This window comes from Thamnophis elegans, chromosome 10, assembly GCF_009769535.1.
Source record: "Thamnophis elegans isolate rThaEle1 chromosome 10, rThaEle1.pri, whole genome shotgun sequence".
Classification (NCBI taxonomy): Eukaryota; Metazoa; Chordata; class Lepidosauria; order Squamata; family Colubridae; genus Thamnophis; species Thamnophis elegans.
In genome coordinates, this window is record NC_045550.1 from 48,264,329 (window position 1) to 48,286,675 (window position 22,347).

Genomic DNA, 22,347 nt, shown 5'->3' on the forward strand with positions numbered 1-22,347 from the left:
TTAGCAGGTAATAAGGAGGGGCTAAATTTGTCACCATGTGTTTTTTTTTAAAGTAAATTTGAGATCCACTACCATTGTGATAGATCCAGATTTAAAGCATGATGTTGAGTGAAACTTCAAAGTGGCCCCAGAATGTGTGGGAAGATAAATGCAACACCATTCTGATTCATTAAAGCAACACATTGTGACTTCTATTGAAGCCATACCAATGGTGGGTTATGACTGGTATGCCCCAGTACGGGCATACCGATGCCTGCCGGGAGCACCAGGAACCTTTCCAGTATGGTGCTCTGAAGGGCCAACTCGCCCGCCAATGCTCCTTACCAGTATTTGAAGTTTTTGGGGCTTCCACGCAGGCACATGAGTTTGAGTTTTATTTAGCTTGTCTGCCGCCCTACTCCCGGAAGATTCAGGGCGGCTAACAATAAGAAGGGAAGGGGGGGGTACAAAAATAAAAACAACAATTAAAAATTCAGCAACAGTCATAACATAGGATGGGGCTGGATATTTCAACAGCCCCAGGCCTGCTGGAACAGCCAGGTCTTAGTTGCTTTGCGGAAGGCCGGAAGGGTAGTAATGGTCCGGATCTCAACGGGAAGATCGTTCCATAGGGCCGGAGCAGCTACAGAGAAGGTCCTCCCCCGGGGGGGTCGCCAGCCGACATTGGCCGGCAGATGGAATCCGGAGGAGGCCTAGTCTGTGGAATCTAATAGGTCTTTGGGAGGTGACTGGCAGGAGGCAGTCTCTCAGGTAACCAGGTCCGATACCATGTAGGGCTTTAAAAGTAATGACTAGCACCTTGAAGCATGTCCGGAGACCAATGGGAAGCCAGTGCAGCTTGCGGAGGATAGGTGTAACGTGGGTGTACCTAGGTGCACCCACAATCGCTCGCGCGGCTGCATTCTGGACTAGCTGAAGTCTTCAAACACTCTTCGAACACTTTTCAAGGGCAGCCCCATGTAGAGCGCGTTACAGTAATCCATGGCGCTTGCGCAATGCTCCGCGGAGCAGCTGGAGCGTTGCGGAGGTGTTGCAGATGGTAAGTACACATGTGCGTGCTTGCTGCACACATGTGCATGCTTGCTGCACACGTTCATGTGGTGGGCGCCGGCACCGTTGCACTGTACTGGTTGCAAAGGGATCCGGAACCCATCACTGAGCTATACCCTCCTGAAAACAGATACCACTACTTTAAGGAGTGACAGGCAGGTGCTGTATTTCCTGTATGATTTGAAGCAGCCCTTCTGAATCAAATCAAAAGTGTTGCACAACCCAGTCATATCATCTGCTGTTGTAATGGTAGCTAGTATAGATGAAGCATTTTATAATAGTTCATCATTGGCCAAGAGAGTAGATTACATTAAATCTCCTGTGTTGATATTCTTTCTATGAGTTACAACGTAAAGCACTTGTAGATGTGCATAAAATGAAGACATTGTTTTGAGAAGAACACTGGCTTTATAGTTTTTCACAGTTCTTTCAAATGCAGAATCTGTCAGACACCAGAATAATTGGGGTCTGTTGACAATGCTTTTTCCATACCATCTCCAGTTCTCTTAATCTACTATTGTCCAACTCCACAGAACCTGATAGTCCAAGCTACATATTGCTCAAATGCTAATTCTTTATCTTACACAGGTCTTCATAGCTTGTGATAATGTGCATTAAGTTGCTATGTATGTTAAAGCTTCGCAACAATAACAGATTGATAAATACTTTTAAAATATTGGCATTTAAACCGAATTTTATTTTGCTTGAAGGGATAATCCAGAAAAATCCAAGATTTTGCTAGGTTATTCCAGAGATAATTCCCTGCCATTTTTGGGCCTGGCATTTAAACTTGAGGTAAGTTTATATTTTAATTTAATAAAATAAAATATGCAATTATCAGAAAGGTATCTCCTCTATGAAAATCAGTGTGGCTGTTTCACTTAGTAGATGTCCTTCAACATCTACTAAGTGTAACAGCCACACTGATTTTCATAGAGGAGATACGAAAGTCTTACAATTTTTTTTTTACCTTCTGAGCTTTTTGGTTTTTGCTACTTCCAGGCTGGGCGTTTTGGGCAGCTGACATATGTTCGTGTTTATCAAGGGATGCTAAAGAAAGGTAGTTATATCTATAACACCAGGACTCAGAAGAAAACACGGGTACAAAGATTCGCCCGCATGCATGCAGACAAGCTGGAGGTGAGTGAGGTGCCATTTCCAATTTATGCAGCCCTTTTTTTCAGCAAGTGAACTCTCCTCCTTAATAAGCAGAAGTAACTCAGGATGCTGTTGCATTGAGTCTGTATCAAAGCAAGGATATTGAAGAGATGAGTCCCTTACCTGCACAGTGGGGTCTCAACTTTCATTTTCTTTTCTAACTATGTGGAATATTCTGTTCTCAGTTTCTCCTCTGGTCACTTCTGTCATAGAGTAATGAACAGCAAGTGCCCTGAAGGATGAGAACAACTTGACTTTCCCTTGGTTGTCTCCTCCACCTTTGTTTTGGTTCTGATCAAAAGGAAGAACACCTCTTTCTAAGCTGTTTCCCATGTCAAATGCTTTCTAAGATGGCCCATAACAGGATTTCAAAATGCATAATGTACCCACTAGCCAAAATCATGCAGATTCCCCGATATAGCAGTACATTGTTTCATTGTTCTTGAGAAACAATACACATACCTATGTAAATGAATTTGAAATTCTGAAATTTTATTTCATTTTGAATTATGTAAGTGTATATATATTCACTAAAATTAGTGCATATATATAATCTGTTTATTAATGTTATACTTTGCCAACACCATTTCATGCCACATGCCGACTATAATAGGTATCTAAAACATTGTTTTATTTTACTAGGATGTGGACGAGGTTTACGCAGGGGATATCTGTGCAGTTTTTGGCATTGATTGTGCTAGTGGAGATACATTCACAGAGAAAGAAAATATTGACTTTTCTATGGTAAGTTGTTAGCCGGAGTATTGCAGAATTTGTTTGTTTTAAGTCTTAAAAATGTGATCCCAATTTTCCTCTATCTATAAATGTAAATTTTTCAAGAGAGATTTTGAACATTTCAAATTGTGTGTGTGGTGGATGTGTGTCTTTCCTTCCTTAGTCCAAAACATACACACATTTGTGTATGTGCATTTATCTATCAATATATTAGCCTGCTATATACAAGTTTTTAAAAACACACGGCATAAATATATTAAGCTTATAGAAAAAGTAGTTCTGCATTCTGGTCAAGTAGGAATAAGAAGAAACAAATCATGCAGTGACTCTTTCTTGTGCCTTTGTCTTAAAACAGTCATAATAGTGTATAGATATTAAAGTATTTAATTAGGACTAAAGAGACCTACATTCAAATTCACTTTCACTCAAGGAAACTCACTGGATGTCTAACCACTCATAGAGTTGTTGTTAGAGAAGGAGGAAGTTCCTTATTGCAGGAGTCTCCAACTCCCAGTTTGTGGACCGGCACTGGGCCGTGGTATGCCAGAAACCAGGCCGCAAAAACAAGCAAAGCTCTGCCCACAGGATGCAGGCAGCACCCGAAACAATGCCCCTTCCGGTCCACGGAAAAACCTCTTACCATGGAATCAGTCCCTGGTGCCCACAAGGTTGAGGACTACTGCCTTAGTGAGTTCCAGGAGAAAAAGTAGGATATAACTCAATAAGGTAAATATATAGATGAATGTAAACCTTGCTTATATATAGGATAATATGACTTTCTCTAAAAGGAAAGTGTTTGGATAGGCTGCTTCAGAAAACACTCCCAAGATTTGGAAAGAGGCTTGAGAGTTTTCTCTGAGCTCCTTGTGACAGTGGGAGTGAGTAATTATTCTGCTTATTCTATTATTCTTATCCTTGTTTTTAGCTTTTCCTGTACAATGAACGAAGTTGGGAAGTAAAATCCTGGAGTATGGTCCCAGTGTCTCATTTCTCCTTCTTCCCAAGCCTTAACTTAATTCCAGTAAATAAATATCAGTGACCCAGGCCCTGAAGAGGTTAATCCTTATTTGATAACAATTGAATGCTCTTAAACCAGCTAGGTTTCCCCTGTTACCCGCATGTTCAGTTAATCCCAACTCTCTCAATAGTATAAAAATGAATATTTCCAATGAGTTGAGTTTAATTCCCAGTGATTTCATGACTACAGTATGTCCATGTAACTTTTATAGCAACAAGAGTGGTTTGCTATTGTCTTCTTCCACTAATTTTGTTTAACCTTCAGGTTTCCCATGTGGCCTTGGGATTTTTTTTTAAACAATCTGATGTCCAAATATGGCCAGGTCCTATCTTGCTCAGCTTCTCTTGACATACTGTGACAGCCAAATTGGCCAGATGATGCCACCCCACTGAGCCTAATAAACACAATTATATACACTATATTGCCAAAAGTATTCGCGCAAAACTGATTCTGATTATTTGGATGGGTGAGCGAATACTTTTGGCAATATAGTGTACATGTTTCTCTCAGGTCTAATATTCTATCATAAGTCTCAAAATGTGGTACATGAAGTTCTTATATTTCAGCTTTCATTTGAAGAGGTTGTCCTGCCTATTAAACATTGTGTTCAATTAATTGCAATAGAATAATATGAAAGATGTGGCATGCTGCAGATTTACTTTTATACGGTGAAAAAATTGAAGTCTTGTCAACTTTTAGATATGTGATTTATTTTATACATTTTAATTAAGGCAGGATTGTATGAAAAATAATCAGTGACAAACAGCTTTTTCATTGACAGGTAGTAGCAAAACTAACCAATAAGTTGCACAACTGTAATTACAACAAAGGTGGAGGCAAAAGGATGAATATCGTTTTCTAGCTGCAAGCATTGTTCTATATTTAGTTCTTGAAAATATATATATATATAACAGTAATTTCATCATTAACTCATATATGCTACAGATTTGCAACAAAACGGATAGTTAGTCACGAATGTCCCAGATTCTGCAAATTTCCATGCCCTATTTATTTCTCCAACGACTGCCACAGACTTGTTTTAAAATACAACTTTTGTCCTTGTTAATGAACAGTCCTGAAATAAATTTTTTGGCTACTTTTAAATTTAGTTGGTTGTTGGTGAATACAAGTTCCAAGCAAGCCTCAAATGTTAGTAGCAGCCAGTGGATAGGCATATTGAAGACAGAGAGAAGACAGTAGGTGTGTTCAGACACATTCATGGCCAACTGTAAACTGGTAGCCTAAAATCATCCAGTCTATTCATGCATGTCATAATTGACAGCTTTCGGTGTCTATTACATTAGATTTTCCCATTTTCCCCTCCCCGAAGTCTTCAGATTTAATCCTGTAATGCAAGTGGGGTAGAACCTCAAAGCACATCACCAAAATAGTTGAATTTCAGCAGCATGATTTCATGTTTTAAGGAGTTATATAATATTTGGAGTTGGAGCAGTTTGTATCTTAGAAACCTTGCACCTTAACTTTCCCAAAGCATGGATAAAAATAATTAGCCCTATTGTTTCTGATAACAATATTGAATCATCAAGCCCAACTCTTCAAACATTACATAATTCTGTAATAATAAGGATCTTAACACTGGGCGTTTTGAATTATAGGAAATGCAGGAAGACAGTACAGTGATATTCTAAAGCTGTAGCCTACTAGTACAATATAATGGGTATGAAATATATTCAAGAAAATGCATGTTTATCTTATAAAGGCTTTTAATTTGTTTTTAATATTTGGAAAGACTTGTCTAATAGCAGTGATGACTTCTAGAAAATTTATATTAAGAAATTGTTTCTATGGATTCTCTTTATAGGAACCTATTCATGTACCTGATCCTGTTGTTTCTGTAACAATGAAACCAGTCAACAAGGTAGGGATCGGAAGTAAAAAACAAAACAAAATTAGTGGAATAAATTATGTGTGATCTGATTGGGGCTTTTTGATAGTAGTAAGCAAGAGAATGGTGGCACTTATGTATTAAAATGTACCGTATTTTTCAGAGTATGAGACGCACCTTAGTTTTGGGGAGGAAAATGGGGGGCGGGAGGGAATTCTGCCTACCAGGTATTCATCATCCTTAGTCTGGTCAGCTTCAGCACATAAATTCGCTGATTTTGAGCTCACGCACACTTTTTATTGCCTGGTTGGGGATAAAAAACAGCTTCTAAAGGACAGCTGAACGTCGGAGGGAGCAGCAATGAGAAAAGCAGGCAAAGCACACTTCACTCGTTAGAGCTTCATTAGGGCTGAAAAACAACTTCAAAAATGTTACATTCATGCACCCAAATTTTCAGCCTCTTTTGTGGGTGGGGTGGGGTACATTTTATACTCACCTTATACTCTGAAAAATACAGTAATTGAAACATCAGCCTGGAAGCTCTTTTTCTGCTATAGATTGTCCTTGCTTAACAATGGTAACTGCAAGTGAAATTTCTATCACCAAGCAGTGAAGTCATAAAGCACAACATTATGTGATCACATTGCTTAGCAACATCAATCTGGGCAGTCCCTATTGCTGTCATTATGGGAGGAACAGAGTTCCTTAAGTGAGGACCTCATGTGACTAGGAGAAACAATGGGGAAGCCAGCAGGAAGCTGCAAATCCTGGTCACAAGTCCCAGAGGTACTTTTCTCAGGAGGCAACTGGACCTAAATTTGGAACAGCATTCCCTGTGAGGTTTGTTTGGCCCTCACCCTGATGACTTTCAGAAAAGCATGATCGGTTTTAATATTTTCTCAGCAGGGCAATTTGTGAAACACCTGTGTGTTTCCTGCTTGACTTTTGTTGCACTACTGTTAGTGAATTTGTTTGTGGGACTTTTTAAAGTATGTTTTTAAACTACTATATAGCACTTTGAGTCGCTTTGATAAGGTAACCATATAAATTGAATAAATATTCTCTCCTTTTAGAATGATGACAGGTTTGCAAAAGGCATTAATCGTTTTGTAAGAGAAGATCCCACTTTCCGAGTCTATTTTGACACGGAGAGCAAAGAGACCATTGTTTCAGGAATGGGAGAACTACACCTGGAAATCTATGCTCAGGTGAGTATTAAGTTTACACTGGGAATGGTGCTATTGTCACTTGACAAAAACATTTAATTTGGCCCGTTGGAACCTAGTACAGTTACAGGTTCTATATCACCATACCAACTAAATCATTCAGCTAGCAGTTTCTTCTATTACAATATCTGCCCTGCTCAAGGTTGACTCAGCCTTCCATTCTTTTGAGGTCGGTAAAATGAGGACCCAGATTGCTGGGTGCTATATGCTGACTCTGTAAACCACTTAGGGAGGGCTGCAAAGTGCTGTGAAATGGTATATAAGTCTAAATGCTATTGCTTTTCATTTTTGAAGCATTTGGAGTCATGCATTTTTATTAAAGAAAAAACGTACACATTAGGAGGCAATGCTGCATCTGTTAAATATGATATTCTATTTAGAGAGAAATCGTATCTTTTGCCTCCCCAATTTTGGCTTGCATTTGTTTCAATGATAGCATTGTTGGGATTCTAATGCTTTAATGGCATTAAATTAGGCTGTTTAGTCAAGATGTAGGTATTTGGTAGTGCGTTTAAATCAACAAAAACTTTGTGTCCTTTGTGTTTAGAGAATGGAAAGAGAATACGGTTGTCCTTGTGTGACTGGAAAGCCTAAAGTAGCATTCAGAGAGAGCATTGAGGCCACTGTACCGTAAGTATTCAGTTCTAATAAGTAAGAGCTGCCAAACCAGAGTCAAGGATATTTATTTAAGTTCTTGGAGGATATTCAGAATTGGAAGGGTATCTAAAACCTCCAAGCAGTATTTTTACCAGCTGTTATGTAGTTGCTTTCACCTCATCAATTGAAGAACAAGATTTAATTAATATCACTTTGACTGGCGACTATTCTGTGTTACTTTCACTCCATGCTGTGGATGCCATAGAACTTGCATGTGCCAAGGAATAATTTCCTGCAAATAAAAAAGACAAAATGTTTGAAATATTCAAGTTTTAGGGAAATCTGGGAAGTATATTTTATTTCTGAGTATTGCATCATTAGACAAGGTTTTGCCCCTTTTTTGGTACTTTATGCCACATTCATTTCTTTCTTCTTTTCCTATCTCTTTTTCCTATTAATAAAGGTAATTGAGCTATTGACCAGGCAATTCAGAATGTGGATCACAGAAAAAACCTCCTAAAACATTGTCTGATGTACTTTGATTTGAAAGCTAGATTTTCAGATTTGTAATGCAAATGTGCCTTAGGCTTTTGAATTGTGAAACAAAAAGTTTACAAGGCTGTTGTAGTTGCTTCCAGGACAGAAATAGAGAGGAACCTCACAGCCCTAGTAAGTTGAATTTTGCAGATCATGAAATTGGAGTGAGAATGTGCACCTGTGTTTGTGTGTGTATCTCCAACCTTGCCCTTTGTACTTCTGCTACTTCAGTTCTCCCACTGCCTTTTCTGAATGATATGCGGTACCACCGCTGAGTCTCCCCATAGCTCAGGTTTGCATGAAAGTGGGTTCCCTGGCTAGCACTTTCTTGTAGTGCTATGGTGTTTTTAGAAAAAGCGTAGGAGTAGACTTTGCTGTACCCTTGCAATTAACTTACATCTTACAAAAGGACTCCGCCTGCATATGGCAGTAAAACGGAGTGAGCGGCTAAAGCTTTAGAGAGCAAAGCCACATTTCAAAATTTCCTTGACAGACTTGAACATTGAGCTAAATCCAGCAGGATGATTGATTATTCTGGCTTATGTGCCAGTCCAATGTGTTCAATTTTGAGCAGCAGTACTCATTCTATGGTTCAGTTTTTCAGAAAAATGCTAGGGCCAAATGGCAATACTCAGATCAAATTTATAAGCATATCCAGCTGGCGGGATTGTAACTAACACAACCCAGCCATAACCTGTTGCTACATCTTGAGCAGTCAGTCAAGTACAGGTAGTCCTCAACTTACAACAGTTTGTTTAGTGACCGACCAAAGTTACAACAGCAGTGAAAAAATTGACTTATTACCATTCTTCACACTTACAACTGTTGTAGCATCCCCATGGTCATGTGATCAAAATTCAGATACTTGGCAATCGACTCATATTTATGACTGTCGCAGTGTCCCAAAGTCAGGGGGCGAACTCACTTTAAAATATTTCACTTAGCAACAGAAATGTTGGGCTCAATTGTGGTTGTTAAGTCAACCACATCTTAAAGGCCCTTCAAAATAATCAGGTATTGTAATCTACTAGAATTCTAATAGGGCAGAGACCATACATTTCTGTTCATTGTACCAGGGAGATGGCCTGACACTGGGAATATTCAACAGTGAATTTCTGTTTCTAGATAGGAGAGGGAAACCCTCAAATGGGCAGATACATAGAATTTCTGGTTTCTGAAATTCAATTCAAGAAAATAAACAATATTCATCTTTGGTTAAATTTTGGTCCTCAACCCAGTTGTAATCCTCTTTGGTCCTCAGGTCAGTCCTAAATCTTAGGATAGTATTGTGTGACCCCCCTTTTCTTAAAAATATGTATATGTAGCCCTTGATTTACAACAGATCATATAATGACCATTTGAAGTTACAACGAACTTCGTTGTACAATGCACTGAAAAAAAGTGACTTATGACCATTTGTTTTTAAACTTATGACTATTGCAGCATCCCCATGGTCATGTGACCAAGATATGGATGGTTGGCAATTGATTCGCATTTATAACGGTTGCAGTGTCCCCAAATAATGCAAACACTCTTTGCAATTTTCTGAGAACCAAAATCAATGGGGAAGCCAGGCGCACTTAACCACATTATTAACTTAACGTTGATTTACTTAACAACTGTGGCAATAAAAGTCGTAAAATGGACCAAAACTCGCTTAACAAATGTTTCACTTAGTGTGATAGAATTTGGGCTCAATTATGGTCATAAGTCGAGGACTACTTGTTTTGCATATCCAAAGTTGCTAACTAGATTTTAAAAAAGGAGCATCTAGATCAAAGGAAATGATAATTCTCTTTCCGCTGCCTTTAGTAAGAACTACTGTATGCTTAGAAATCGGCAATGGCCACCTGTAAAGTCTTCTTCATTTCTTTCAATACTAAATGCTGTGGTTAAAGAACAACCGTAACTGATAGTTTGAACAATGATACCCTTACAGACATTTAAGATTCCCTACCAAGAAGTCTTTGATCAGTGTAACATGAATTTTGAAACTGATGATAATATTTTCAGTTTGTCTGTTCTCTGGGCTTGGGCATCTTATTCAATCCCTGCTGTTCTTCCCAATAATTACTATGAGTTCCCTTTCAAATTTAGATTTGCTACCATAGAACTCATGGTTCTGGTCTTTTGGGGTTTCATTTTGATAATACAGATGGTTTAGAAGCCAAAATATTCCATGCTTTCTTGGCCTTCCCATTGAATTATAAGCATTAAACCATATTTCCATTCTGGAAACAAAAGCTGGGATCTGCTCACGACTAAGTAAGAGTGTTATGTTGTTGTTCAAGCTATCTTGTTCTTATGTTTTGCTGGACGTGAATCAGATCAGGCTGCACTTATACAGTGCAGGCTACAGGTAGTTCTTGACTTACGGCCATTCAAAGTTACAACAGCACTGAAAACATGACTAATGAGCGATCCTCACACTTACTACCATTGCAGCATTCTCCACAATCACATGATCAAAATTTGGGTGCTTGGCAACTGGTGTGTGTTTTTAATGTTGCAGTATCCCAGGGTCCTATGGTCACTATTTGGGACCTTCCCAATCGACTTCCAACAAGCAAAGTCAATGGGGGAAGCTGGATTTGCTTAACAACTGTGTGAGTCTCTTAATAACAGCAGTGATTCACTCAGCAACCATGGTAACTAGGTCTTAAAACTGGCATGACTTACTTAACAACCACCTTGCTTAACAGCAGAAATTCTGCTTCCAGTTGTAGTTGTAGGTGTAGGAATCGTGGTAGTGCAGTGGTTAAATCCAGTATTGCAGACTAACTCACTCTTCACTGCCAGGAGTTCGAGTTCGATTCTGACCTGCTCAAGATTGACTCAGCCTTCCATCCTTTCGGTAAAATGAGGACCCAGATTGCTGGGTGCTATATGCTGACTCTGTAAACCACTTAGGGAGGGCTGCAAAGTGCTGTGAAATGGTATATAAGTCTAAATGCTATTGCTATTGTAAGTTGAGGAGTATCTGTACAACATTGCTCCCTATTTTGGAACAATTTCTTATATAGCCAGTTTAGTGTCTTTGACCGTTGTCTGGACGTCCAATATTGTTGTTATATGAAAATAAGATGCATAACTTTTGCTGTGCCCTTTTATAAAAAAAAGCAAACACGTTTTCAAAATGTTACTTACCTGGGAGACAATATCATGGAATAAAACCTCATAGGAAAATTCAAGATAGTCATCATTTCTTTTCTGAAACCATAAAAGGGAAAACCAATTCAGCAGCTACAGTCCTTGGTTAAATACAGAGCATTAATTTTATATAATATACAGAATGTATATTTGACAACAGAATAAAAATAAGAGATTTAGTTTTCCTGTCTTAATCATATAAGCTTAGGTGCAAAGCCCCCAAATTTAAAAAAAAATATTCTACTGGCTCAAGCAACTATAGTTTGAAACTTTTCTCTTTTAAAAAACCCAGAGGGTTATATTCTCTCTTAAGGAGAAACATACTTGTCTTATTCCAGCAAATTGTTTGCTCATTTTTTGCTTATTATTTTATGACACTTTGCTTATTTTCTCATAATATTAAACCATTAGGGAGTGACTCCTTGGCTTATTGCATTTTCATGACCTCATATTCCTTATAATTTCAGGGTAGAACAGAATAGAAAGGGTTTTTTAAAAAAGGCAGCATACTGCAGGAACTAATCTATACTGTGCTATAATCTCATGTTTGTTTTTGGTATTATCCCCAACCTCAAATAACGTGTTACCAAATTGTAAGGGAAAAATAGTACGACCATCAGTCCAGAAAAATTGTTCAGCCGTATTATAAAAAAACAAAACAAAATTAAAAATAAAATGTAGCAGAGTACTCAGAAGTGTTTCTTTTTAAGTTGGGGGTGGGAAATGTCTGGCCTATGGCCTGAATCAAGATTTCACGTAACTAACCTGTAAAATGACCTGTCTCTTTCCCCTTTTAACCTTTCCATCTCTGGCCTTTGTGTTAGTCTTTCCTGAGCTGGAGGGTCTTGTAATTTGTGAATCCCAGATTTCTCAAGAGGGGAATGCCAAATAGCATGACTTCTGTTATCCTTTGGCTCTGTAGTTCTTTAATGTTTGTTTTATTAAGTTTATTATGCTGCCCACCCCACTGTCAAGTGGCTGGACTGCTGCATTATTTTTGCTCTGGGGAAATGAGTTAGCGATTTTTGAGTCATAAATAGTGAAGTTGATGTTCTTAAAACAGTCATAGCATAGAAGTGGGAAGCAGTCTTTTGGAGGGAGGTCGGAAAGAAACTCGACTTACCACTTGTTTGACATTTTTAATTTGAATCATATTGTACAAGGTGTTTTCTGTTGAATTCTGCCATACTATATATCCAGAGGCAACCTTGGCTAAGTTGAAAATAGGCTTCATTTCTTCTGTCATATTTCCATCATTATCTGGAAATATAAGTAAAAGTTGTACTGAAATAAATTTTGAGAGAGAGAAAATGCAGGGCTAAACGCAGCATTGTGAATATGCATGCTTTAGCAAAATTTATCTGGATATGCAACATGCATGCATTCTTGTGTATCTGGAACTTGGATTTTGATCTAGTAGCCGTGTAGTTGAAACAACTATTGAAAAAAAAAAGAAAAAACCAAGTCTGGATGGACAACACTATGTGGGCAATATTGGGCATGTATTACTCTTAAGATCCATATTGGAGGTAATTATAATTCTAATAGCTACAGACATCCTATAGCCAAATATGATTGTTGTTTTGCACCATTGTTGGGACCGTAAATAACTTCTGTTTATTTGTTTTGAAATTTTATATGGTTACCCGTCTTCAATATATGACTCTGGGTATTGAGCACCTTACTAAAAATCAAATTTAAGGTGTTTTTTTTTAAAATCCAGTGGAGAGAAATATATATCCAAAGACTTCATAATAGCAATTTCACAAACAAAGATATATTATGGGCACACACCACACATCCTGGCCCAATGCATGAGGAAAAAACAAGGCCTTCTCAGCCTTCTGAAAGACTGAGAGGGTCAGGGCTCTGCAGATCTCAAGGGTAAGGTTGTTCTTTGGGCAGCAATCATGACAAAGAAGTCTCTGTAAGATCATTCTCATTCTGTTGGATCTGGAGCAGCCAAGACCAGGTAGTCCAGCAAGTAACCTGGTCCCATGTCAGGTGTGACTTCAAGGGCAGCACAACAGAGAGCACAGTGCAGTAATTCTATTGGGAAATGATTAAGGCAGGAAGGACAGTGGGCAGAACCCACCCCACTCTGGTCCAGGAAGTGAATTTAACTTGCACACAAGACAAATTCTTGCAAAGGGCCCCCTGGTCAGGGTTGCCATTTTCTTTTCGAGAAATGGACCCCCAACTTAGTCTCAGGAAGTGCTACCCCCCCTTAAAAATGAAACATCTGACAAATTCAGGCAATATAGTGTGTACCCATGTTAATATTCTGGTATTTTAAAACAATCTGGTATTTTATACTAAAGCAATAGATTTACCCTGAGATAAGTACGCATAGACCAGGTTTCACTTTTTAAGACTCCTGGTTTGTTATCATTACGCGTTTCCAAGAAGAAAAAAACCCACTGTAAACCAAAATTCAAGTAATACATTTATATATCGCTGCTTATTTATGGATTTTAAGAAAAGGATGAGATAGGATGTCACCATGCAAACCTTACTTTTTTCTGTATTTCCAATCACGATGACTCTGACTGGTTCAAATAAAAGTCATATCTCCTTACTTAGATGGTGAATAACAGAAATGAAATTAAACAGAATATTTTTTTAAAGGAAAATTCCATGCAAAGATCTCGTAAAAATATTTAAAATAGGTATGTGCCTGCAAGAAATGGCCACACATTTTAATGAATAGAAATATGGTCAGGCCTCTAGACCTTTGTATATTGGAATAGAAAAATGCAAAACCTGCCATTGAGAAGGGAAGATTCTCTGGAGCTTCCTATCAGTTTTTAGGTAGGAAGATATACTGTAATAGTTTATGTTTAGAGTCTCCTGTCACTGGTTATTTGAAAACACAAATAAATAGATGTTATTTAATTTCAGAATGCAACACTTTAAATGGCAGCATTGCGTATTACCTGGTATATTTCGGGTCTCTAATGGCTCAGTCAGGTGCTGAATTCTGCTGTAGAATAGGTTGTCTGCTTCTGTCGAATGTGTCTTAAACGCCCTTTCCATAGTATAATGTATTTCAGGAGCAACAGGTGTGTCACCAAGATGATAAAGTATCTCGGCTGTGCAATCCTGGTACGTGCCCTGTTGCAGAAATAATTGGACCAGTTTAAAACTTCTGTAGGTATTGCTAGCATCATTTGGCTTCATTTCAATTCACACTAAACCTGATGCCATTCGAATGAGATAGATCAAGTTTTGCTTTGCAGCAACATTGCTCAGCTTCGGCACCTTTAAGGTTTGTAGGTAAATAATGATGGCTGAATAGTTTACAACTCCCTTCGATGATGGATTCTGTTCTGCTATTTCTTTCTGCTCTTATCATGTCACCGGGACCATTTATGTAGAAAAGATAAGATGTCATTTCATATTTATCCTTCACATTGTATGGTGGGATAATTCAATAGCAAGAACTTGATGGTATGTAAGGTCCCCATTAAAAAAAATGAGATTATATCACAATAAGTCCTTGTTTTTTAAAGGGGTTTTATATTTTGTTTAAAACTTTTTTGAGTCAGTGTACGCTTTATCCTCTTCTTAGGTAACCCATATATGTGTGTGTGTGTGTACACACATACACACACCAAATGTGTGTTAGATGGGAATAGAGATTTGGGGCGGGTGGAGTGGCTTTAAGACTTTACTTCTAGTTCTTCTGAAGAACAATGAGCTTTGTTTTTGTTTTAATTGCCATTATATAATAAACCACAGTTGCTGGGATCATAGTGAGCTTAAGCCATAAAACATGACTAATAATTTACAATAGCTTTGAATTTGCTCTCTGTCTCTCGCAAACAATTTTTCATCACCATTATTGCTATCGGCAACCATGAGAGGGTGGATGATCTGAGGATTCCTGCTCTAGACAGGTAGTTGGATTAAAAGACACCTCTAACCTATGATTATGAGGAAGTTTGGCTTAGAAAAGAGGAAAGGTTTTAACCTCAGCCCCTACAGACATGCATCCATAAACACACATCCCAGCAGCCTTCCCTTTGCCTTTCTCAAAACAGCTTCCCTCATTCCTAATAGTAGCCTCAAAATAGTGATTTGGGGCAGATCTGCCCACATTACGTATGTATATTGGGGTGGGGATGCAGATTAGGGCCTCCAGCATCTATGTCAATCCCTAAACGTCATTCAGCTTATACTAAAGAAAATACAAGACCCAAACTTACATTCTCAATGCTTTCTTTCACTTCAAACTTAAGACGGTATTTATGCCCAGAACCTGGAATGTTCTAAAATAAAAAGAGAATTATTACATTGCTTACCTTGAATATTTTGGTAGAGGTTGCTATTCTTTATCTGTATGGGTTTATTGGTGAAAACAGGAAGGGAAAGGCATAAAGCCTTAATTTAAGCTCTTTGCTGAAAAACAAAGTGAACTGTCATAAAGTGATTCTTTAAAATTCTGATGTGTTTATGAAATTCATAGCATGTCAACCTTGCAGAGGTAAACTCATGGTACATTTATTCCATCTTTTCCAGCTTGTGTTCAGGTGTTTTGAGGACTACAAGTCCCATATCCCCAGTATATATGATCATGGCTGTGAGGGTATAGTCCCAACATTTTCAGTGACTTTCAGTTGCTATTTTGACCAGATCAGATCAGTATTGTTATTTAAGGAATGCAAAACATTGTAACAATCTTTTTTTAAAAAAAAATGGTTTCCAATTGATATTTTCACTTTTAAGTGCCCTGGTGGAGCAATGGTTAGAATGTGATATTGCAGACTAACTGTGGTTGTCAGCAGATGGGCAGTTTGAGTCTCACAGGCTCAAGGTTGACTCAGCCTTCCATCCTTCCAAGGTTGGTAAAATGAGGCTCAAGATTGTTGGGGGCAATAGGCTGACTCTGTAAATCTCTTAGAGAGGGCTGTAAAGCTGCCTATAAATGCTATATAACTATAAGTACTATTGCTATTGAAAGGGCTCAGTGGCTAAGACGCTGAGCTTGTCAATCAGAAAGGTTCGGCAGTTTGGCATTTCAAATCTTTAGCGTAACGGAGTGAGCTCCCTTTACTTGTCCTAGCTTCTACCAACCTAGCAGTTCGAAAGCATGTAAGAATGCAAGTAGAAAAATAGGGACCATCTTTGGTGGGGAGGTATACACCGTTGTGTGCGCCTTTGGCGTTTAGTCATGCCGGCCACATGACCACGGAGATGTCTTTGGACAGCCCTGGCTCATCATCTTTGTAACAGAGATGAGCACTGCCCCCTAGAGTCGGGAAAGACTAGCACATATGTGCGAGGAGAAGGGGGGGGAAACCTTTACCTATTGGTATTGCCCCTGTCTGGGAAATGCAATGATGGATAGCTCGGGAAAGCCCATGAAGGGATGACAATCCTGAGTTGAAGGCGCTTAATAGTTGCAGGTGCGATTCCTACCGTGGGCGAGGAGACAAGTTTGGACAGGGGAAGTTGTGTTTTGTTTTTAAGCAGGGAGGGAGGCGCCTCGGGATCAAAATTCAATACCCCCCCTTGCTCCCCCCAGGACTCTCTCCCCCGTCTGCCCTTGCCAGGTCTGTAAGCTCTGCCAAACACAACTGCTGGCTTCGGTGCTGGCGGTAGGTAGCTGGGCGGGAGGCGCCTTTCCTTCCTTCTCTCCTTCCCTCCGGGCTCACCTCCAGGCTGGCTTGCTTCACTCGCCCCATTTCGAACAGCCTGTGCGGGCTCCCGCGCTGATAGGTGAGGTAGTGGAACACCACGCCGGCGGCTCTGTTGGCCGCGTAATGGGACGTCGGGATCTCCATCGGGCCTCCGACAGGAAGCTTCCCGAGGAGCAGCTGGGCGGAGTCGGTCGCGGCGCGCGGAGGCCTCTCCGGGTCCGCCAGCACCAAGGAAGCCGGAAGCAGCAGCAGCAGCTGGAGGAGCCGAGCGGGGGCTCCTGGGCCGCCGAGGGTCCGCATCTCCGCGGGGCTGCAAGAAAGGGGCCTGATCCGAGCGCTGCTTCGATTGCAGGAGCCGGAATCCGGCTTCAGCTTAGGAAAGCGGCTCCGAAACTATTGGAAACACTCCTTGAAATTAGGTTCCCTCCTTCAAACTATTGGGCGCGACGGCTCTAGCAAGGAAAAAACAAGGCGATCCGCTCCGGCTTTGGGGATTAATTTTGGCCACGAAAGAGCCTGCAAGGGGAGTGCAGTCAGAGGGCAAAGGAGAACGTTCTATCCCGAAGAATGTTTGTTTTTAGAGAGCAGAGTTCGCTGGCAATTCAGAGAAAGGGTTGAGCGGTGTTTCCTCCTCCCTCCCCCCACCTGGGGCTAAGTTCAGTTATTTACTGAGTGGAGCAAGGCAACCTTATGCCACCAGACTTGAAATTTGGGGCTTAGACAATGGGACCTAATACATAAAATTATCTGCTACAATGTCCTTATGATTCAGAAGCTCACAATAGATGCAAAGGTAACAAACTCGATTGCAGAAAATAGGACTTCAGCAACAGAATTTTCAATGCCTGGAATGCTCTACCTGACACTGTGGTCTCTTCCCCCAAACCCCCCACAACTTTAACCTTAGACCGTCTACTGTCAACCTCACCCCCTTTCTAAGAGGCCTTTAAGAGATGTGCATAAGCGCAGCAGCGTGCCTACTGTCCCTGTCCTAATATTCCCTTGTATTTGTATTCATTTCATGTATTCATAATCATGTTTATACTTCTATCTGTTATCTAATTCATGCTTGACGAAATAAAATTGAAAAAACCTTATCCAGGGACTTTGGGACGGGCTCCCTCTTAGCCTGACCCACATCACAGAGCTGTCATGGGAAGTCACGAAGGAGGAGGACTGTGTGCCTTGAAAAAAGCAAATAGATTAGATTAGATTAACAGAGTTAGAAGGGACTTTGTAGGTCATCTAGTCCAATCCCCCAGCCCAAGCAGGAGACCCTCCACCATTTCTGACAAATGGCAGTCCAATCTCTTCTTGAAAGCCTCCTCTGATGAAGCTCCCACAATTTCCGAAAGTAAGCTATCCCATTGGTTGATTCCTCTCACGGTCAGAAAATTTCTCCTTATTTCTAGGTTGAATCTCTCCTTGATCAGTTTCCATCCATTATTCTTTATCTGGCATTCAGGTGCTTTGGAAAATAGCTTGACCCCCCTCCTCTCTGTGGGAGCCCCTCAAATATTGGAGAACTGCTATCATGTCTTCTCTGGTCCTTCTCTTCACTAGACTAGCCATGCCCAGTTCCTGTAACTGTTCTTCATAAGTTTTAATCTCTAGTCCCCCAATCATCCTGGTTGCTGTTCTCTGCACTTTTCTAGAGTCTCAACATCTTTTTTATAGTGTTATGACCAAAATTGAAGTACTCTAGGTGTGGTCTTACTAAGGGTTTATAGAGTGGTATTCGTACCTCGCTTGACCTTGATTGTATCCCTCTCTTAGTGCAATTTAAGATTGGGTTGATTTGCCTTGTTCCTTGAAGCATCTGGACATAGGCTTCACTGAAGCTTCCCCAGAAAATCATTGCAGATTGCAGTCACAGTTTCAACGTGTTCATTTAATTATCCTTCCGTTCAATTCTATTTTGTGTGCAAAGAGAGAAATTCTGCTCAATTCCCTATTACCCTTAATTCTGTCACACAAGCCAAAGGCATTGTAAAGCTATTTTGTAGTTATTTAAAGGTTATAATAACCTATAAATAAAAAATATCTTCCTGTTGGCCCCCATAAAACAATGTTTTTAAAATGAAATGTCTTGATAATAAAAATACACAAATACTAGTTTGTATTTGAAATTAGCCTGCAGGTTTGAAAATCAGTGTTGATCACACAGACTGATCACAAAGCCGCTTGTCATCATAACCATAACACACAATGTGTATTACTTTACATTACATTATATTACATTAAACAACAGGAAAAGATGTGATTTGCATGTAACATAATATTTTCATTTTTTGCAGGTTTGATTATACTCACAAAAAGCAGTCTGGTGGGTCAGGCCAGTACGGAAAAGTAATAGGGTATCTGGAGCCTCTAGAACCAGAGAATTATACCAAAGTGGAATTTCTTGACAAAACAGTTGGGACAAATGTTCCAAAACAGTTTATTCCGGCTATTGAAAAGGTAATATATATTTATTTTAGTTTTATTACATTAAATATAAGCCAGACATGATTGCAGACAGGCCCCTGTACTGTTATAATTTTACTTTTAGAGCATAATTACTTTGAGTTACAATTCTAGTAGATAGTGAGATTTCTTTTCAGAGTGGTGAATTAGAACCCAAATTTTAAGCAAACACCAGCAGTTTTTGGAAGTTGTAGATATATGGGGAGATCACTACAGGGCTTGAGTTCATCCCCCATTTCTTAGGATTTTAAAACCATGAAAGGTCATCTCCAAATATCTCATTTCTTTTTTGCAATAACCTAATTTTACAATATTTATGTGATCTCTAAGAGTCAGCAACAACATTTAATTTATAGTATGTCACTCTCTCTTAAGGTTTCATTTTATTTTCAGTGCTGAACATGCCTAATTATGTCCTGATTGCAAATCATTGCTTTGAATCATATTTTCTGTATGTATATTTTCAATAACTTTCTGCCTGTTAAAGTCTACAGCAGTGGTAGTCAACCTGGTCCCTACCACCCACTAGTGGGCGTTCCAGCTTTCATGGCGGGCAGTAGGGATTTGCTGTAACTCTGCTTTATAAATTTTATAAAGTAAAGTTACTTCCCTACTTTATAAATCACCATTTACTGTGGAACCGGTGGGTGGTTAAAAAAATCTTACTACTAACAGAGATACAAAAGTGGGCGGTAGGTTGACTACCCCTGGTCTACAGTATCATTTGGGTCCGAAATCACTAATGGCCAAGTCATGTTTTATAGGGATTCCGTGATGCATGTGAGAAAGGCCCATTGATAGGTCACAAGATTTCAGGAATCCGGTTTGTCTTGGAGGATGGAGCTTCTCACATGGTAGATTCTAATGAAATCTCTTTCATCCGAGCTGCTGAAGGTGCCATGAGGCAAGGTACTGAGAAGTTTTTTCCCCAAATGCTTTCTCTCTTGCTTTCTCATTTATCCATAATACTAATATAGGTAGTCTTCAACTTATGATCATTCATGAAATGATTGTTTGAAGTTACAAGGGTGCTGAAAAAAAACATCTGGTCCTTGCACTTATGACCACCACATCTCCATCATCATGTTATCAAAATCTGGGGGCTTGGCAATTGGCATGTATTTACAATGGTTGTAGCATCTTAGGGTTGCATTATGGCCATTTGCAACTCCCCAGGTGATTTCCAACAAGCAAAGCCAATGGAGGAAGCAGGATTTGCTTAATGACTGTATGATTCATTTAATGATCATGGTGTTTTGCTTAGTGAATGTGAAAAAGGTCATACAATTAGATGTGACTTTTTTAACAACCCCATTGCAACAACAGTTCCAGTCCCAATTTATATCTTTATATCAATATTTAAAAACACGGATAGTTCTTTATATCCAACTAAGCAACCCACACATCAAGTGTCTAGTTCTTTCATTCTTATTGCTAGCCATCACTTAGGACTTTAGACTTGTCTTTATGTTCTGAAGAATTTCATTTCTTTCCTATTTATATCTGCTTATCATGATTTGGTTAGCCCGGTTGGACTAATTGGTTGGTCTGGCTAGGTGGCTCAGTGGCTAAGACTTCTGTCAATCAGAAGGGTCGGCAGTTTGAATCCCTAGTATAGGTCTTCTGCGTTAGCAGGGGGTTGGACTGGCTGACCTCCAAGGTCCCTTCCAATGCTGTTACTATTAAGATTTCCCCCATCTTGTTTTTTGCAAACATATTTGGGCTTTATATTAATAAGTGGATTCATAAAATAATTGAATGTATGAATGATTGAATGTGTTAGAAACGTTTGTAGATCATCTAGTGCAGCTCTCTAGAGAAACAGGAATCCACTAAGCCAAAGATGTCAAAATCATCGCGTCAAGTGATGTTTCGCAACATTTTCCCCATTTGTGGAGCTGGACTGGGTGTGGCCTGGGCATGACACATCCAGCCCGTGGGCTGCCATTTGACACTCCTGCACTAAGCAGTGTTTAACAAGCTGTCACTTGATGCTCATTTCAAAATTTTCAGTAAGGAAAATCCCTCTTGATTCTAGATGGATGGTTTACTGTTTCCTCCATCTGGCATGGCCATAAAACTGCCTGTCTTGGGGTATATCATGCGACTTGTTTTTTACAAATGATGTTTTTTTTATTATTACTCAACTTGATGTGAAAACAAGTCTTTACACACTGCACATCTATATAGATATTCATTCATTCATTTATATTAAATTTATTTGCCACCCACCTTACTACAAGTTGACTCTCTATGATGATGTGTGTTAAATAGTAAATATAAAAGGGCATTTGACTGTATAGGTATTGTATCATCTCTTCCTTTAACTCAGCTCTGAAAGAAGCAAGAACATGTATTCTTGAGCCCATTATGGATGTGGAAATCCTAGCACCAGTTGAATTCCAAGGACCAGTCATGGCTGGAATTAATCGCCGTCATGGTGTTATCACTGGGCAAGAGGCAGCTGAAGACTATTTTATTCTTACTGCTGAGGTATGTGTGTACTACTGTCATCTAATGTTGTTGTCAGTTGCGAGTTGTGTCCGATGCTTCGCAACCCCATGGACAACGTTCCCCCCAAGCCTTCCTGTCCTCTACCTATACCATCTAAAGTTACTATTCAAATAATGATTTTATTCATATATATTTACCAAAACACTAATAATAATAATTAATATCTCAGAATGGTTACAGATTTCAATTAATTTTTTTTAGAAGATGATGAAAAAAAATCAAACTTTTATTTGACATAGACATTAAAGAGTTTGAAGCTATGGAAGACAACAAAATTGAGGTTACCAAAATGTGAATTCAAAAGACAAATATAAAAAAAATCTGGGTTGATGCCTCTTTACTTATTTTTCCAAGTAAGCTCGTAAAAGCTGTGAAAATTCCACTTGAATACTAAAGATTGATGAAAGA

The 22,347-nt window shown here is 39.3% G+C and overlaps 2 protein-coding genes across 2 annotated transcripts in view; one reads left to right on the plus strand and one right to left on the minus strand.

The window, feature by feature from the left end:
- The window catches only part of GFM1 (G elongation factor mitochondrial 1), a 43,088-nt gene that overhangs the window by 18,369 nt on the left and 2,372 nt on the right, over nt 1-22,347 (plus strand). The window contains exons 8-16 of the mRNA XM_032224884.1: nt 1,761-1,845; nt 2,053-2,190; nt 2,851-2,952; nt 5,784-5,840; nt 6,881-7,015; nt 7,581-7,663; nt 19,257-19,419; nt 20,190-20,334; nt 21,758-21,918. Of these exons, the coding sequence (XP_032080775.1) occupies nt 1,761-1,845; nt 2,053-2,190; nt 2,851-2,952; nt 5,784-5,840; nt 6,881-7,015; nt 7,581-7,663; nt 19,257-19,419; nt 20,190-20,334; nt 21,758-21,918 (1,069 nt within the window). The remainder of the gene's footprint in view (nt 1-1,760; nt 1,846-2,052; nt 2,191-2,850; nt 2,953-5,783; nt 5,841-6,880; nt 7,016-7,580; nt 7,664-19,256; nt 19,420-20,189; nt 20,335-21,757; nt 21,919-22,347) is intronic.
- On the minus strand, nt 7,700-17,738 carry LOC116513701 (latexin-like). Its single transcript, XM_032224885.1, has 6 exons — nt 16,975-17,738; nt 15,526-15,588; nt 14,254-14,431; nt 12,441-12,577; nt 11,315-11,377; nt 7,700-7,922 (listed from the first exon to the last, which is right to left on the minus strand). The coding sequence occupies exons 1-6, from the start codon at nt 17,257-17,259 to the stop codon at nt 7,839-7,841; spliced, it is 810 nt and encodes a 269-aa protein (XP_032080776.1). The 5' UTR covers nt 17,260-17,738; the 3' UTR covers nt 7,700-7,838.

What these genes read in the sequence shown, in the direction of transcription:
- LOC116513701 (XM_032224885.1), bottom strand. Translation starts at nt 17,259, where the DNA reads ATGCGGACCCTCGGCGGCCCAGGAGCCCCCGCTCGGCTCCTCCAGCTG. An exon ending in AGAGACCCGAAATATACCAG is followed by an intron (nt 12,578 to 14,253) that starts GTAATACGCAAT and finishes TTATATTTCCAG; the next exon opens with ATAATGATGGAAATATGACA. An exon ending in TTAAAAATGTCAAACAAGTG is followed by an intron (nt 11,378 to 12,440) that starts GTAAGTCGAGTT and finishes TTATGGTTTCAG; the next exon opens with AAAAGAAATGATGACTATCT.